Here is an 18790-nt window from a genome sequence, read left to right as displayed (position 1 = left end):
TTTGGAATCACTGTGTGTTTTGTTCATTTTTTACGTTGGTTTGTGTATTTTTCTTGGTTTTGCGAATTTCATTTTTACCCAATGGAAAAATGCCATTTTTTGTTCCTTTCTCCTGCAGCTGTTCATACATCAAATAGACCAGGGTCAAAATGTGTGGAGCAAACACCAAATTTCCATTTTTATTCTTACATTCCTAATTTTTCAGTCATTTTGATTCATATTTTTACCACCCATGGTAGTTTTTTTCCATTTTGTAAGGCGTGGCATAGTTGAAAATAAAATAACAACTCTAATTCATCAAGTTTTGTCATATTTTGATTATAATGACATTTTAGTGGGTTTATAATATATTGGCTAAAAATCACCCAGTGATAGTGATGGTGTTACTAATTTTAGCGATAGAGCTCTAGGGTGTAAAATGTTCTTGTGGAGGCTGTTTTCATCTGTTGCTTTATATATTATGCATATATATCGCACTAGCATTTCAAATGTGATGCACGATGCTGTTTTTTTTTTTAAATGATGTAATAACTCAGGAAAAACAACGCCAACATGCTTAATCATCATAAGTTCAAAATGATCGATTATCATTTGGAGAACTTCCATCTCGGTGGATCAGGTCTGTTTAACCATTCCGTTTTTACTTTGTGTGCGTTTTGTGTACCATGACACAGCAAAGTCAACACGACACGTCACGCAAAGACGACCCGAGGGCACAAAACAACAAACACAGCCACGTTTGTCCCGGATGCTCAGGTGGAGAACACCGCCCAGCGTCTCTGTGCAAACACGGGCCAAGCCCACGCTCACGGGGCTCAGCACCAGAGTGTGTGTGTGTGTGTGTGTGTGTGTGTGTGTGTGTGTGTGTGTTGCTGCGTCTTACCATAGTGAGCGTCATGCGGTCGATCTCGTGTTTGTCTTTGGTCTTGTGCTGTCTGAACGGACTGTGACTGCAACGACACAGGTGCCAAAAGTGAGGATGAGGAGGAAGATACCACATGTGCTAAACGTTCAGGAAGAACATGCAAACTGCACAGAAAGCTCAGGGAGTGAACACAGTACGTTCTTGCTCCCCCTCCACCTGAGGAAGCAGCTTTAAGTCCTGTGCATACGTTCAGACAACAGAAATCGCAGAGAACAGCCATGTTGGTGTTAAAGGGATCCTCCACTGTTTTTACAAATGTGACCTAAAACAGGGGTGACGGACTCCAGTCCTCGAGGATTCCTGAGACTTTTAGATGTGTCCCTGCTCCAAAACACCTGGTTGAAACCAATGTGTTACAATAAAAAAAAAAAAACACGCATATCCCTATTTGAGGCAGTGTGCTGAATCAAAAAAGTCCAAACATGCAATGAAAGAAAGGCGTCTGATGAAGGGTGTTTAGCCCAAAACGTCATGTTTATTGGTGTAAATTCAAATTGGGAGCTAACCACGCAGTTGTGCTGACCTTTTTTTCATTGCATGAAACCAATGTGTTGTCGTCAAGCTTTGCAGAAGCATGATAACAAGCCATTCAGTTGATTCAGGTGTGTTGGAGCAGGGAGACATCTAAACGTCTCAGGAATCCGGCCCTGGGGGACTGGAGTCCAGCTTTGAAATGTCCTTATTAGAAGATCTATGCCTAACAAAACACATTATTTTACACCACATTTGTTTTATTAACTTTTAAAACTGGGACTACTTTACCCTGTGCGCCGCCATGTTGAAATGGCAGCTTTTTCAGTCAAAATGACAACTTGTGCTGTTTTGGGTTACTCTAACAACCAGTAAAACTTAAAAAAGTCAATGTCAACCTCTTTTGTTTACTGATGATAAATTAAAATGTGACCCGAAAGAATCTGCGGCCACAGGGGGCGACAGTTCCCACTCTGCTGATTAGTAGACGCTATTAAGGAGAGAAGAAGAGCTCCGTGTGCATGAAAATAAAGGTAAATAAAGCATGTAAGCATGTAAATAAAGAATCCTACTGCTGCTCAACGCTGCAAGTAGGATTCACTGCTGATTCTAATGAGCAGCAGTGAATCCTGGGAACACAAGTTGTCATTTTAACTGAAAAAGCTGCTAAATGATCATGAATGCTTCACCTCCTATAGCACTCAATGGATTGAAAGGGGCTAATCATTTCAACATGGCGGCGCACAGGGTAAAGTAGTCCCAGTTTTAAAAGTTAATAAAACAAATATGGTGCAAAATAAAATGTTAGGTTAATAAATGTATAGATGTTCTAATAAGGACATTTCAAAGGTTTTAGGCCACATTTGTAAAAACTGTTAAAGTTTAAGTGGTGATCAGGGAAACTGGTGACACTTCCCCGCAGATCGAAGGCTTATTTTGCCGACAGGGGAAAATAACTACACACACTTTCCCTGTTATCAAACCATGCACACCAGGGTTGGAGTCAATTACATTTTTCAATTACAATTACGTTTTCAGTTATCCATGTTAAAGTATCAGTATGATACCTGGCATTTTTTTCCAATTACAAATACATAAAAATTGTTATTTTTCCCCTGAAAGTCAATAACAATTACGTTCCCAATTACTGAAGTTCAATTACAATTTTACTAACTTTTATTCATATAGCGTTGTGAAGACTGTACATGTTTTTTTTTTGTTTTTTTTTATGTGTGTATACGATGCTGTTTTAGCATCTTTACATTTGTCTGAATAAACACAACCTCGACTTAACAGAGTGTTCAAGAAGAAGACAAAATGAATCTCGCTGGAACTATTACTTGTTCTCATAAAGCATTGGTTCTCAACCGTTTCAGCCCGTGACCCCCAACATAAAGGTGCCAGAGACAAGGAGCGGGAACCTCTGGGTACCTCACGATACGATACGCGATACAAAGCTCACAATAACAATTATCTCACGATATGACAATACTGCGATTATCGATGTATTGGTCAGAAATCAATCTACGATAATCTATGACATAACAATATCTTATATCTCTGAAAGACAATAAATTGAAAAAGTGTCCTATGAACAGTGACACTATTTTAGTGCAACATTTCTGTAAATAAGTGTCAACATACCAATGGAAACAAATAACTATCTCCAATAGTGCTTTCTGTAAACAATAAATAGGGTCTTTATATAATCTATACTTAGCGCAAGCATATCGATAATCAATCGTGCAAAAATATATCGTGATATATTGCCGTATTGAGATATCGTCACACTCTTACCAGAGACTGGGGACCCCCACTGTACCTGAAGGTGTTTGAACACAGACATGAACATTGAAAAACGGTCATGTGGTGGAAAAAAAATGGTGGAAAAGGTGGTAAAATGGGATTTTGAAAACCACCGGAATTGGTTAAAAGTTGCAAATTTGAGTGGCAAAAAACAGACAAAAAGTAGGATAAAATAGTTTAAAGTAGGGGTGTCCCGATCCAATACTGATATCAAATATCGGTCCGATAACAGCCAGAAAACGAATACCGGATTACATCAGACTGCATCTAAAATCTCCGATATAAGCACTCCGGTATAAATAACTGAAGTGAACTTGAATTGCTGACTATTGTTCTCTGTTTGATTAACATCACTTGATCAAGCATTTTCTAACATTCCACACTACAAAATAAGTAATAAAACTATGTATGGTTTGTGAGAAGAGGTTAAAAGTGACAATAATGAGCCAACTTGTGCAATATTAGGTGGGAAAAGTCAAAATGCCAAAAATGTCTTGAAATTGGGAAGAAAAAAGTGGGAATAATGAAGCAAAAATGCATTAAAAGAAGCAAAAACATGGTAAGAAAAAGTGATGAAAATAGGTAAATATGGTAAGTTTGATGTAGTGGCAGAAAAAGGGTAAAAATAAGCAAAAAATGGGCTTAAATTGTTTCGAAAATATTCTTAGTTTCTTAAAGGCATCTGGCGAGCTCCTCCCAGTGTCTCGTGACCCCCGTCATAAAGTACAATCCATTCATTTCTCTATCCATGCATCCTTACAGGAACAAAACCATCAGTGGAAGCACACACATGCACACGCACACGCACGATTCCTGACCTTTGGCGTTCACACACTCCACATCAAAGACACACTGGACAGCAGAAAGCAGCGCGGCAGCTTCAATACAGAGAGCTTTCATAGAGCGACCGCAGCGTGTGTGTGTGTTCGTGTGTGTGTTCAGGGGTCAGAGGTCAGAGCAGTACCCTCGGAGCAGCTTGAAGAGCATGCAGCCTAAGGAGAACCAGTCGGCGCTGCTGTCGTACGCCGTTCCTTTCTGGAGAACCTCTGGAGCCATGTAGCCATGAGTTCCTCTGAGGAGGGAAAACACACACACACACAAATTCCCAGTTCCCGATTAGTCCACTGGGGGTTGTACAGTTTAATAAATCTAATGGTTATAAACTGATTATCAACATACATAAAGGTCAGAGATTTCCTTTATTTAGAATGCCCTCATGCTGGAACATGCACTATTTATCTCCTTTTTAAAAAAAAATAATAAAAATATTAGCGTATTGAAAAAAACAAAAGTTTTGCAGAAACAATAAAAAACTGAACTGAACTGAACAGCAGGTGGCAGCAACGCTCCAGTGTTTAGTTCAGACTGCTTTGTAGTTTGATTGTGGACTGGTTTGTGGGACGACCGTAGTTTGATTCCAGTTGTAAAGTGGGTTATGGTCTGGTTTCAGGGTCGATCCGTTGGCCTAGATTTCCTACAGTTTTTAAACTAATTGATTGGTATGTACCAGTGGGCGTGCACTGTAGATGTTCCGACTCAACGTTCTTGAAGCCAAAATATGGCGTTTAGGGGCGCTGCCATCATTTGGAACCAGAGTCTACACAGTAGGGTTCAGTGGGAGGAGCCCTGGTAACGCGTCCCGCCCATTTAACGTACTGCCCTGAGGAGTTACGCAGCCCAGCTACGCCAAGAACTTAAGTATCTTTCCGACTGGAAATTCTACCATTGTCTTGTTCAGATGATCAGATCATAGAGGTTAGTACTAGTACTAGTAGCTCAAAAAAGACGGAAAAAAGTTTAATGGCGTCTCGGCTTTCTGTCACGACGTAACTGCCTGTGCTATTCACAAAGAGAGCTACGCAAGATCATCGGCTGTCAATCATCGTCATATATGACGTCAAATCCCGTTTTTCAACCTCAAATAACTTAATTAAAATAAACTTCACAGAAAAATTATCACTTGAACACAACGTACGGTGATAGTAACTAATGATCACAGCAGAGTGTAGGTTTGAAAAAAAATTATGTGACTAGTATTTTAACTTTACAGTTTGACCCACATCCCATCCGTTACCATTGAGGAGGCGGGGTTTATGACCTATACTGCAGCCAGTCAGCAGGGGGAGCTCTAAAAATAAAAGCCTCACTTCTCCGTGAGCGTGTGTCGTCCATTCTTTTTACGGTCTATAGTACATAGGCCATACCAGCCTGTCATTGATCTGGTTAGATCTCTGAATCTAAACAGGTCTGGGAGTTACCGTGTTTTTCGGACTATAAGGCGCACTATCAATGAATGGGTCTGACCGGGTCTATTTTCATACATAAGGCGCACCGGTTTGTTATTATTATTATTATTATTATTAATATTAAGGCTCATTAAGTGAAACAAAATAGTCAGATAAGTCAAACTTTATTCAACTCATTAACAATAACTCAACATTGTTCAGGTTTAACACATAAAATTTCGAACAATACACTCACTTTTTCAGTTCAGTATGTTGAAGCACAGTACAGGTACATATCACTCCACGAGGCGTCTGACTACGGTAGCCCTGAAGTGCCAAAAATCCATCAAGTGGTGCAGCTTTATAGTTATACCAAAGTTGTACTAAAAGATTTTGACATATTAATTCCATACATAAGGCGCACTGTCGATTTTTGAGAAAATTAAAGGATTTTAGGTGCGCCTTATAGTCCGAAAAATACGGTACTGAGAATTCCAAGTGCCACAGTGGGGGACAGTCGCCTCAATGGTATCTATCATTGTGTCCTTGGGCAAGGCACTTCACCCACATTGCCTAGTATGAACGTAGTGTGTGAGTGAGTGTTGGTGGTGGTCGGAGGGGCCAATGGCGCACCATGGCAACCTCGGCCCCAGGGCTGCTGTGGCTACAATAGTAGCTTACCATCACTAAGGGTGGAGTGAAAGAATAATGTGTAAAGTGCTTTGAGTGTCTATGATACAACGCTATATAAAATCCAATGCATTATTATTATTTTCACACTGGTTATGAGCTGATTTTGTTGCTTAATAGGTGTCATGGACTAGCACCACGTTCAGGACACGGGTTTCCTGATCCCGTTGATATCGGTTCAATATCAGCAAAAAAGAAGTATCAATTATATCGGCCTGCATTTAAGATCTCTGATAAAATATATAGTTTTTATTGGATTTACTGAGGCTTTTTTCATTTATTTTTTTATTCATTTGTAGAATATTCTTACTTAAGCATCAAACACTCCACGGTGTAGCCTTAGAACGCATGTGGCCAACTCAAGGTCCGGGGGCCAAATCCGGAGCTTTGGACAATCTAATTCAGCCCGCAGGACAAAGTTAATGACAGAAAAAAAAAATGATTGTTTAAAAAAATTATTAGCAAATAATTCAGTTGTAGTTATCTTCATTAAATGAAACTCCACAATATTTGAAGGATAGCAATTTCCCCATGCTTTTTTTTCACGACTTCAGTTATTTTTAAATTTCTAATTCTAAAAAAAAAAAAACTAAATAGAAATAAAAAAGGTAGGTAAAAAAAAAAAAAAAAAGAAGAAGATTCAAATTTTATATATATATATATATACTGTATATATATATATATATATATATATATATATATTTTTTTTTTTTTTTTTTTAAATTATTATTCTTTTAGAAATACACATCACACACAATAAATACAAAATAACTCTGTCCTATACCTAAACTTTCTCAAATATAAAACTTTGTCCTTCTGGTCATTTCATTTTACGTAATTTCACAATGTCCTGTTGATCATTTTAAAAGAAAGGAAAAAAAATGTACTCAGTAACGTTGGGTGTAGAAATGTAACTTATGACTTGACTTTTTTGACTCATTGGGACTTACACGCTGGCGTGAGGTTTCTTCTTGGAGAAGTCGCAGGCCAGGCCGAGGTCGGAGATCCGCACGTGTCCGTGTTCGTCCAGCAGGATGTTGGCGGGCTGAGGAAAAGGGGCGGAGCTTAAGGACAACAAAAGGGCTAAACAAAGTCTCCACCTCGGCCCATAAACAGCTCCTGCTCTGGTTCTCACCAGTTTGTTTACTGGGAACCCAAAACTGCCCTGTCTACTATTATGGCAACCAGTTCCAAACAGGGAATCAGAGGAAAACCAGAGGCCGTGTGGGCGTTCCTCAGCTTTTCCCTAATCCTTTGCTCCACACATGGCAATGATGCTGGTGGCAAATTACAGTGAAAAGCTTCATGGCTCAATAAAACCAGTGGTGATGGGATTTAATCTGTGCACAATGTTGGGAATATCACAAAACAGATGATTTCAAATAAGATGGGAATCTTTTCCTGATTTTAGATCGTTAAATAATCTTTTTTGGGGGGAAAAAACAAGAAAAATGAGAAAAATATAGAGAAAAAAATGTAGAAAAACCCCCAAAATAAAATAATATCACTTGGTTTTCCTATTTTAAATTGTAAAAGAATATTTTTGGGGGAAAAAAACAAGAAAAATATAGAGAAAAAAACCCAACAAAATAAAATAATATCACTTGGTTTTCCTGATTTTAGACAAGACACATTTGTGTGTATTCCCGTCTGTCTCTGCGTGTGCGTCTTATTGCTATGTGTGGGAGGTGGGAGGAGTGAGTGTGTGAGCCTGTACTTGTAGTGACACATCTCAGATTATGAACTCGCTATGTGTGTGTGTGTGTGTGTGTGTGTGTGTGTGTGCGTGTGTGTGTACAGACACGTCATTGTGTGTATTCCCATCTGTCTCTGCATGTGCGCGGACGTGTGTGTACGTCTTAATGCTATGTGCTCGAGGTGGGAGGAGTATGTGTACAGACACATCATTGTGTGTATTACCGTCTATCTCTGTGTGCTGACTGAGTGGGCGTGTCTTACTGCTACAGCAGTACCGCCCATAATCAAGGTATTTTTTTAATTTCCCTCCTAGTGGCAGGTCAGCAGAAAGCAGGGGTTTAGTCACTCTTTAGTTATATTCATGCTTTTTTCAGATTTGTAAACTTTAGTTTTAGTCCCAGCCGTAATAAATACAGTATATGGGATGGATGGATGATGGATGGATGGATGGATGATGGATGATGAAGGATGTCGTGGTTCTACCTTCAGGTCTCTGTAAACCACGAAGCGGTTGTGCATGTGCTCCAATCCCAGGATGATCTCGGCCGCGTAGAAACGCATCTCCTTCTCACTGAACACACCATGCTGAGAGAGGTGGTAGTGCAGGTCGCCCCCTAAACACACACGCACGCACACATACACACACAAACACACCGCGTCAGTATGACATCAGTTCTATAAGAAACAAAAGGATAAACTGTAATTCTCAGCCAATAGCAGCATATTCTGTCATTTTAATTCAATATGAACTCATAAGTCAGTGGTTCCCAAACTGTGGGGGTGCACCCCCTCCCCTAAAAAAAAAACTAACAAATGCTTTTTGTCTCAATTATTTACCATTATTACATTAATATTACCATTTTAAAATATGTGATTGCATATTTTGATATTTTTATGAGCTTTGAAGAAGAATAGCCATAATTTGAACATTTTTGAACCATTTTGTTGAGATGGGGGGAGATACATTATTTTTCATTCTTTAAAGCACGGTTTTTCAACCTTGGGGTCGGGACCCCATGTGGGGTCGCCAGGAATTAAAATGGGGGCCCTGAAATGTCTAATAAAAAAAAATACATACAAATAAAAACATTAAAACTTTTACAAATTACAAATTATTCTTTTACAAATACACATCACACACAATAAACATAAAATAACTATTCTATACCTAAACTTTCACCAAATATAAATCTTGTTCAAATAAAATGCAGTATAAAAATATCTGATGATGGTGCACTTTAATAAACATAAAAAAATGTATCTGGGGTCACTGGACATTTGTGAAATCCAAATGAGCTCACGACCCGAAAAAGGTTGCGAACCGCTGCTTTAAAGGGTGCTTATCACAAGATTCCCAGAGGAGGAAAAAACACCTTCAAGTTTCCTTAACATTACAACATTTGGAAGAAATATGAAACAGCTGCTGCACAGACTGTCAAAATAAGATGATCTCAATTTGTTTATTGGTTCATTTTGGTAAAGACGAGTTATAGAGTTGCAGATGCAAACTCCACCCACACTGCATACCGTTCATGAGGTCCAGGATGAAGCAGAGCTTGTCGGGGGTGTGGAAGGCGTACGTCATGCACACGATGAACGGACAGTCCTGAAGAGAGAGCGACATAAAAATGATAAAACTGAAGGTTTTGTGTGTGTGTGTGTGTGTGTGTGCGCGCACTGATCGAACAGCGTGATCTCATCCTAACGACCGTTACCTTTTGGTTACTAAAAGATATCAAACTTTGGTCATATTGAGTGCTTGCATTAGTTGGTGTTACGGCTCAGCTAGTGATCGTGTTATCTTGTAAGTGATTTGCAATTACCTAAATTACTAAAAAATAATCCATATCTGTCAACTGAAGCACTAAAGCCACACTAGATGATTAAATATTAATAAATAGAAGATAATAATCAATGATAAAAAAATACTATATATTTAACTAAATAAATAATCAAGAATTCAAAAATGTACAATAACAATAATAATATAAATAATTAAATAATATTAATGTTTTTTGTAAATGAATAAAATATTACAATATAAAATAAACTACATTAATAGCAGAGAAAACACTAGATGTAACCCAACAAAATAATAATCTGAAGCATTACAGCCACACTAGATGATTTAATATGAATAAATAAAATGTATTATTGAATAAAAATTATTCAATGATACAAATGTTTAATACATTTAACTTAATAAATAAATAGGAATTCAAAATTTTAAATTCATAAAAATTATTACAATAATAACAAAATGTAGAAAATTGATAAAATATTAAAATATAAAATAAACTACATTAATATCAGAGAAATTACTAGATTTAAACCAACAAAAGCCACACTAGATGATTTAATATGAATAAATAAAATACAATAATCAATGATAATCAATTATATACATTTAATTAAGTAAATTAATAAAGTCAAAAATGTACAATAAATATTATTATTATTATTGTTATTTATAATAATAAACTACATTAATAGCAGATAAAATACTAGACATAACCCAACTGAATAATAATAACAATAATAACAATAAATAAAAATAATAAAATATGGAAATTAATAAGAATAAACACCAAAAGTTTTTTGTAATCAGATGATTGCAAACAGCGTTAACGTCTTGTATCTGCTGCGATGCATCACTAGTTATAATAATCGCCAGATGACACGATACACCGACAGATAAAGTGCTGAGTGTGAATGCTGATGTCATCTCACCTGTAACAACAAAGGCGTCACAGTGTTTCCATCACCCTGCAGTGATCAGCGTGTGTGTGTGTGTGTGTGTGCGTGTGCGCGTGTGCGTGTGTGTGTGTGTGTGTGTGTGTGTGTGTGTGTGTGTGTGTGTGTGTGGGCGCGTGTCACTCACCCCTGTGCTGACCAGCGACAGCATGATGCGCTCGTTGAGTGCCAGCGTCTCTCCCTGCTTCATCTTAATCCTCTTCTTGTCCAAACATTTCATGGCATACCTGAAAACAGGGTTGGGGTCAATTGCATTTTTCAATTACAATTACGTCTTCAATTATCCACATTCAATCACAACTCAATCATGATTACATAGAGCAGCATTTTTTCCCATTACAATCAAAATTATAATTATTATTTTACCTCTGAAAGTCAATTACAATTACATTCTCAATTACTAAAATTAAATTACAATTACTGAGCCTTTAATAAATAATTCATAAAACTTAATCTTCCTCCTCTGTTAGCGTTCTGTTAGCATCTCTTATGATAACGGGTCAGTTTTGACACGTCTTAAATCAGCTGTAAAATACACAAATATTATGTATCATCTAATTCATTTTTCATCTCTTGGTTACCTTATTAGGCTTCCTAACCAATGAAAACATTGTGATTAATATTTTTGATATGGCCTGCTGTCAGTATACCCCTCCATTGAACTTTTTTTAAAATGCTAAAAGGATCTTAAACAGAACTAACAGGTAGTGGGAAATTTTGATGTAAAACATATTTTACTGATTTTGAACTGTTTAAGTGCAAGCAATAGAACTGTAACATGGTTCCCCGGGTTTGCTTATAATTAAATTAGAATTGACAGTTTTTATACAATTTCCATACCAATTACAATCCGAAAGTCAATTAACTGAACTCAATTACAATTACAACAGCAGCAGATTTGCTCAATTACAATTATAACTAGAATATTTGCATTTCCTGAAGAAAATGCAAGTGAGGATGCAGGTGCTTGCCGCTGCATTAGGTTAGCATTAGCCTAGCATTAGCATTAACCTAACATTAACATTAGTGTTAGCATTAACATTAGCCTAGCGTTAACATTAACATTAGTGTTAGCATTAACATTAGCCTAGCGTCAACATTAACATTAGTGTTAGCATTAGCATTACGTTAACATTAACACTAGCATTAGCATTAATGCTCGCATTAGCATTAGCCTAACGTTGGCATTAACCTAGCGTTGACATTAGTCTAGCGTTAGTATTCATATTCATAATAATAATAATAATAATAATAATAATAATGGCTTGGATTTATATAGTGCTTTTTTTGAGGAGACTCAAAGCACGTTACAGAAACCATTATTCATTCACACCAGTCACTCACACAGTCATACCTGTGGTGGTAAGCTACAATGTAGCCACATAGGCATGGCTGCCATTTTGCGCCACCACCACCAAAATTCAAGCACAATTCATACCCATTCATACAAGGCAATGTGGGTAAAGTGCCTTGCTCAAGAACACAACAACAATGACTCGGATAGAGCAGGATTCGAACCCCCAACCCTTCGGTTACTGGACGACCCACTCTACCACTGAGTCACTGGTCGCCCCTTTTCTTTAACCTTTAACTTTTCATTAACCTAGTGTGAGCATTATCCTAACGTTAGCATTTGGCTAATGTTAGCAATAGCACTAACCTGGCATTAGCATTCATCTAGCAATAGCAATACCCAAACAACACCATAACCCTTAACATTAGCAATTAAGTTGAAAAAAAGTAGAAATGGGTTGAAAAAGTTGAAACAAGCTAAAAAAGTTTGTGCACACTCACTAATTATGCCATAATTGTAATGAATTATCAATTACACAATTATTAATTATCAATTAAATTTATAAATGAGCCCAACCCTGCCTGATGGTCGCACAACCAACACATGTCACACACACAAAGAGAAAGACACACACACACACAAACATAGCTGTAATACGCACATCTTTCCCGTGTCGGCCTTCCTGCAGCCGTAAACTTCTCCGAATCCTCCTCGGCCGATGATTCGGTGCACGCTGAAGTCGTTCATGGTCAACTGAAAGTCACGGGAAAACGTGAAGAGAGTTGACGTTAAAGAAGGTTTTTCCCTCTGTTCAATGTGTGGACGCCTCTTGGTACTCACGTGGATGTTGAGCTCCACGTTCTTCCACTGACAGAAGCGAGTGAATTTGTCGCTGAGGGGAAAAGGAGACATTGTTGTTCAGTCAAAGTGGGAACGAAGCGTAGCAAAAGAGAGGATTTAACTCACCTCTCGATGAACTTCTGGAAGATCTTCCCTCTCAGGCTGTCACAGATTTCCACGATGTACGGCTGACAAACACAGACAAGCACCGGCTTTTAGTAACGGAAGAATCAGAGGAAAAAGTGAGTTTCACTAAACTTTGGAGCAACCTTGAGGCATTGGGAAAACTTTGATGTCTGTCGTGAACATCTTTGGTGGTAATTATATACATCATGTCCATACTTCTATTTAATTGCGATTAATTATTTACAGGAAAAAATGACGCACAAAAAAAAGACGCCAATTTGGCACCCCAGACAGTGTGGAACCTTTCTTTTTCTCGGTATACCCATAATACTGATGCATAGATTACAATAACAAGACGGGAGACTGCGGAGCTTCACAGCTTCGTTGGCGTTACTTTGAATTTTAAAAACATCGGATGAAAAACTAAAGACCAGGTGTGTGCAAATTGTGCAAGAAAGAGTTTGTGGGTCACCAGAAATTTTGCAGCCCCTGCTACCACCCCTATGCTAAACATGTAGCAGCTAGCACAGACACTAGGACAGTGCTAGCTGCTACATGCTACGAGCAGGCAGCGTCTCCAATCCACACTGGACAGGATGACAGGGTTCAGAGCCAAAATGAATATGTCCATGAGTGATTAAAAAAAAACAAACTCACTGGTTAAATATTATTAACTGAAGGAGAGAAAAAGCAACAAGTTCAGTGTTCAATGACTGTATTGATAATAAAAGTGTTCTTACTGTTTTCGATAACTTATAGCACTACATATGGACCTGATGTTTTATGTTCATTTTACTTCCGTCGCGTTAACTCCTCCTACACCGTTTGTCCAATTTTGACAATTAAGTTATCGAAACATTTTTCAACTGATTTTGTTCAGCTTGTACCTTCAACCAACTTTTTTCAACCATTTTAAAGCAGAACTGAGTAACTTTTTCACCTGAATAAATCATTTTTATAGTCCCTGTGAGCGTAATACAAGTGTTTATGGGGTGATTGGGGGGTCTTTCATCTCCCCCTGCTGTCTCTGGCCAGAAAACGGCACTTGCAACTGCTTTACACCAGCCCAATACAAACTAATGCTAGATTATGACCAGCCCCGTGGCTGCACACGGTTGTCTACAAATTCAGTTTTCTCACTTATATCATGGTGGAGCCCGCAAAAAAAAGGCAGAGAAGACCTTTATCTGAGGAACGAGCAATCCATGCAGTGACAGCTCAGCAGCGACACACAGCAATCACACACACACTGCTGTTGCAGCAACAGGCACGCACACACACTCACAACCCAGCGTTCCATCAGGCAGCATTTTCAGAGTTGCTTTGTCAGCACACAAACAAACACATCACACACATTTCCACACTTCCTTCCGTATTACTCTCACATCATTCATTTATTAAGTCATACCGTGTATTCCGTGTCCTTTATTATTCTTATTATTATATTTTTTTCTTCTTCCGTCTTGCCCTATCTCCTACACTGTTTGTCCGATTTTAACAATCAAGATGTCAAACCGTTCAGAAAATTCACGACATGTATGCTATCGCTTTCATAATTTGTAACTTGTCAACTTTATGAGTTATTGCCCTGGCAACTTTTTTCTCCCATCCACTTACATTGGAAATGTCAACCTTAGAAACTTTTAAACCCTTCCTCACCAGCCATTCTTTAACTGATCCAAACCTTTCAACCTTTCACATGTTCAGCTACTACCTCCAACCCATTTACACTTCTTTCAACCTTTTCAACCCATTTTAACTTTTTCAACCCATTTCAACCTTTTTAACCCATTTTAACTTTTTTTTTAACCTTTTCAACCCATTTTAACCTTTTTAAAATTTTTTCAAACTTTTCAACTAATGCTAGCACAATTCAAATGCCTGCGCAATGCTATTGCTAACACAATGCCAATGCTAATGCTAGCGCAATGCTAATGCAAGCACAATGCAAATGTTAGCGCATTGTTAATGCTAGCGCAATGCTAATGCCAGCACAATGCAAATGCTAGCACAATGCTAATGCTAGCGCAATGTTAATATTAGCGCAATGCTAGTGCTAGCACAATGCTAATGCTAACACAATGCTAATGCTTGCGCAATGCTAATGCTAGCGCAATGCTACTGCTAGCAAAATGCTATTGCTAGCATAATGCTATTGCTAGCACAATGCTAATGTTAACGCAATGCTAATGCTAGCACAATGCTGCTAGTGAAATGCTAATCTAGCACAATGCAAATGTTAGCGCAATGCTAATGCTAGCACAATGCTAATGTTGGTGCAATGCTAATGGTGCAATGCTAGCACAATGCTAATGCTAGTGCAATGCTAATGCTAGCACAATGCTAATGCTAGCACAATGCTAATGCTAGCGCAATGCTAATGCTAGCACAATGCTAACGCAATACTAATGCTAGCGCAATGCTAATGCTAGTGCTAATGCTAATGCTAATGCAATGCTAATGCAATGCTAATGATAACGCAATGCCAATGCTAACTTTTTTCAACCTTTTTAACCTTTTCAACTCATTTTAACCTTTTCAACCCATTTTAACTTTTTCAACTCATTTCAACCTTTTCAACCTATTTTAACTTTTTCAACCCATTTCAAATTTTTCAACCCATTTCAACCTTTTCAACCCATTTTTACTTTTTTCAACCCATTTCAACTTTTTCAACCCATTTCAACTTTTTGCAACCTTTTCAACCCATTTCAACTTTTCTTCATATTTTTCAACAAATTCAACTTTTTTTCAAATTGCGGTGCGACGGGGGCAAGCACATGCATCATCACTTGCATTTTCTTCAAGAAATGCAAAAATTCTAGTTTTACTTGTCTCTCTTCCTCATTCTGTTCTCATGGTTACATGGGACTATATGTGTGAAAGCACCCTTAGTGTCACTGTTGTATTAGGATTTTTCAGTGATCAGTTGTTACAGTCTTGGGAGAGCAAAGGTAGCATGTAGCTGTGGGGTGGGGCAGACGGCGGGGGGTGCAGAGTTTTTACGATAGTGACATAACCAAAAGGGACCTTTAAGGGGAGCGCTAAGCACAAGTTACTTAGTTCTGCTTTAAATCATTTCAACCTTTTTCAACCTTATTGCCAATGTTCACTTATTGCTAGGTTAATGTTTAGCTAACGGTAGGTTAGTGCTATTGCTAGACAAATGCTAATGCTAGGTTAGTGGCAATGCTAGGTTTATGCTCATGCTATACTAGTGTAACACCATTGCTAGGCAAATGCTAATGCTAGCTAATGCTAAAGTTAATACTAGCTAATGCTAGCTAATACTAATGCTAATGCTAACTAATGCTAATGGTAATGCAGTGTGATGCAGGCCAGCACCTGCATCCTCACTTGCATTTTCGTCTAGTTTCATTTGTATTTTCTAATTTTTGGAGATGGACAATAGTACACATTAATATTCCCCCTGATGGTCAAAACTAAAAGTAGCAGCAGCTCTTTGTGACATGTCTCACATACAGTGGAATGAAAATAGCTACGCCTGCATCTGTTCGAGTCTGTTAAAAACAATAAATGACTTTATAAAGCCACTTTGTTTAGTTTGTTATATATCAATCTTTTGATCTGTCACAATAGTGTCATTTAAATGAAAACACCTCAAGTTGAGGGCTTTTCTCAGCAATTTTTAGGTGAGATTAAAAAAGAGATTCATTTGAATGATTAAATTTAAAACATAATTGGTTAATCACACAATTTTTAAAATCTTTTGACAGCACTAATATATCGTAATGCAGCCCCGCCCCTTTACCCTTCGACCCTACTCAGACATTCCTGCTACGTGTTAAGCTAATGGTCACTGGCATGGAGTAAGACGGCACATGTACCAAGGAATATGCAACCGTCCCTGCACAAACTGTGAAAAAGGTTTTAAAAGATGTGAAGGAAACATTTCAGAAATGATCAATTAAATGATCCAACCATCTGTTTTCTGCCATTTATCCGTGGTCGGGTCGGGGGAGGGGGCAGCATCCTTAGCAGGGAAGCCCAGGCTGGGGCTCTGTTTGGACCAATGTTTGTGGTGCATCTCCAGCTTTGATTGATTGATTGATTGGATTCATCCATTCCAAAGTGCTGACAAAGCTATCGGCCCATGAGAGCGTGAGCGGGGTTTACCTGAAAGAGAGTGGGTGGGACTTGTTTCTTGGCCAGGTGACTCTGCACGTGATCCACAGCTTTCTTAGAAAACGGCTGAGGGGAGAGAAAAAAGGAGAGATTCAGAACGCCGTCATCCATCCTTCATTATGAAACTGATTTTAATCCTCCTATTATTCTGAAATATCCCAAACACACTTTAACCCTGGGGTCAATCTGACCCCAGGGGTATTTGCCTCCCAATGACCAATGAAACCTTGACCTGTTTTCTAGCGCCACCAACAGGCCAATATTTTAAATTACAATTAAATTATCTTGTGGTTATAGTTTTCATCCAAATCTTCTCAAATGTATTGACAACATTAATGACAACATGAGTATGAACACTATTGGTTGTGGTGAGGACGAGACCTTTCCTGCAGCGCCACCATCAGGTCAAACTTTCACTTTCAGAGTTTGAGTATCTTTTATCCAGATTTTACACAGCTAAAACAGCTTGAGGTCAAATTGCCCCCAGAGGAACACCAATGCATACAATATGTGTTCAGCACATTGAAAAATATTGTCATGATCATTTTATGCTTAATCCATCAAATTGTACCCATCAACTTAGGAAAAATCATAATATCCAACCAGCATTTTTTTAAAATTTAAAAATATTAAATGGGGTCAAATTGACCCCAAAGCTAATAGGAGGGTTAAGTGGAAATCAGTTCACTTTTGGATGAAATAAGGATTTCATCTTTAATATTAAAAAAAAAGAAAAAAAAAAAAAGAATGGAAATGAAAGGTTTTTTTTAATAATATATATATAAAAAAAATCATTTCCATTAGATTAAATAAAAATACATGAGAATTAAAATATTTTAATTTTTAAAAAACCTAATTAAATAAGACATTTTATTAAACTAGTACAATGCCCGTCGGAAGTATGTATTCATATTGACATTAACAGGAGTTCCACAGTGTGGATGGGAAAATGAATTTGATATAGAAATATATATAAATATTTTCTCTTGGTAACCAGAACATCACCACAATTTAATCAACTGTTCCTTGACCCATTATCAACATTTCCTGAAAATTTCATCAAAATCCGTTTATAACTTTTCAAGTTATCGTGTACAGACAGACAGACAGTGTCACACTGCATTAGCTTAGCAACCGATGATGAAGTCACTGTTGATGACATCATCAGTCAGAACAATCTGATTGGAACTCTGATGACGTCACTGTTGATGACATCATCAGTGTTCTAAAACAACGTTTGTGACAGGAGTTCCTCAGTGTGGATTGGTCATTTCAAATTGGTTTTAAATTGGTTTTGGAATGACCAAATGTCTCCAAAATTACGGATTCACACGCTAGGGGTATTTGGAAGCCGTTGACTAAGTTTGAGGTCGAACACACACTGCGTCAGGGAGATATTCACTCCACAAACACACACACACACACACACGCATGCACGCACTGCACACATGCAGACATTCCTTGCTTTTATAGATAAAGAAAAAAATAGTAAAAGTAACCATTAACACTGTCTTGTAATAGTCAATAAAAAGACGCAACTTTTCTTGCATTTAAAAAAAAGAAGAAAGAAAATATTTTGTCTTATCGCATTACTGATATAGATTCTTATATTCCAATTTTTTTTTAATCAGAATTTGAGGGTGCAGCATGGAGAGCAGAGTGACTTATCGATGTCACATTATGACTCTCCATCTAATGAGTAATAATGTGATCTGTGTGTCCCAGTGAATGCACAGCCGCTGCTGACTCAGCTGTGAGTGACGCTTTACGGTCATTTTAAAAAAAATAAAAATAGCAGCAATGCTGTGATGTACG

At 37.8% G+C, this 18790-nt stretch overlaps 1 protein-coding gene across 3 annotated transcripts in view; it reads right to left on the bottom strand.

Annotated features, from left to right (window-relative positions):
* Positions 1–18790, bottom strand: part of grk3 (G protein-coupled receptor kinase 3) — a 96312-nt gene that overhangs the window by 18771 nt on the left and 58751 nt on the right. For all 3 annotated transcript variants that reach the window (XM_028463119.1, XM_028463120.1, XM_028463121.1), the window contains exons 5-14: positions 16967–17041; positions 12830–12891; positions 12704–12755; positions 12525–12616; positions 10697–10796; positions 9343–9421; positions 8299–8429; positions 7068–7162; positions 4167–4274; positions 884–950 (exon numbers count right to left, since the gene is read on the bottom strand). In XM_028463119.1, coding sequence (XP_028318920.1) covers positions 884–950; positions 4167–4274; positions 7068–7162; positions 8299–8429; positions 9343–9421; positions 10697–10796; positions 12525–12616; positions 12704–12755; positions 12830–12891; positions 16967–17041 — 861 coding nt within the window. The remainder of the gene's footprint in view (positions 1–883; positions 951–4166; positions 4275–7067; positions 7163–8298; positions 8430–9342; positions 9422–10696; positions 10797–12524; positions 12617–12703; positions 12756–12829; positions 12892–16966; positions 17042–18790) is intronic.

Source organism: Gouania willdenowi, chromosome 12, assembly GCF_900634775.1.
Source record: "Gouania willdenowi chromosome 12, fGouWil2.1, whole genome shotgun sequence".
Taxonomy (NCBI): domain Eukaryota; kingdom Metazoa; phylum Chordata; class Actinopteri; order Blenniiformes; family Gobiesocidae; genus Gouania; species Gouania willdenowi.
Note: the sequence above shows the minus strand (reverse complement) of the source record. Positions and strands in the feature narration are given on the sequence as shown.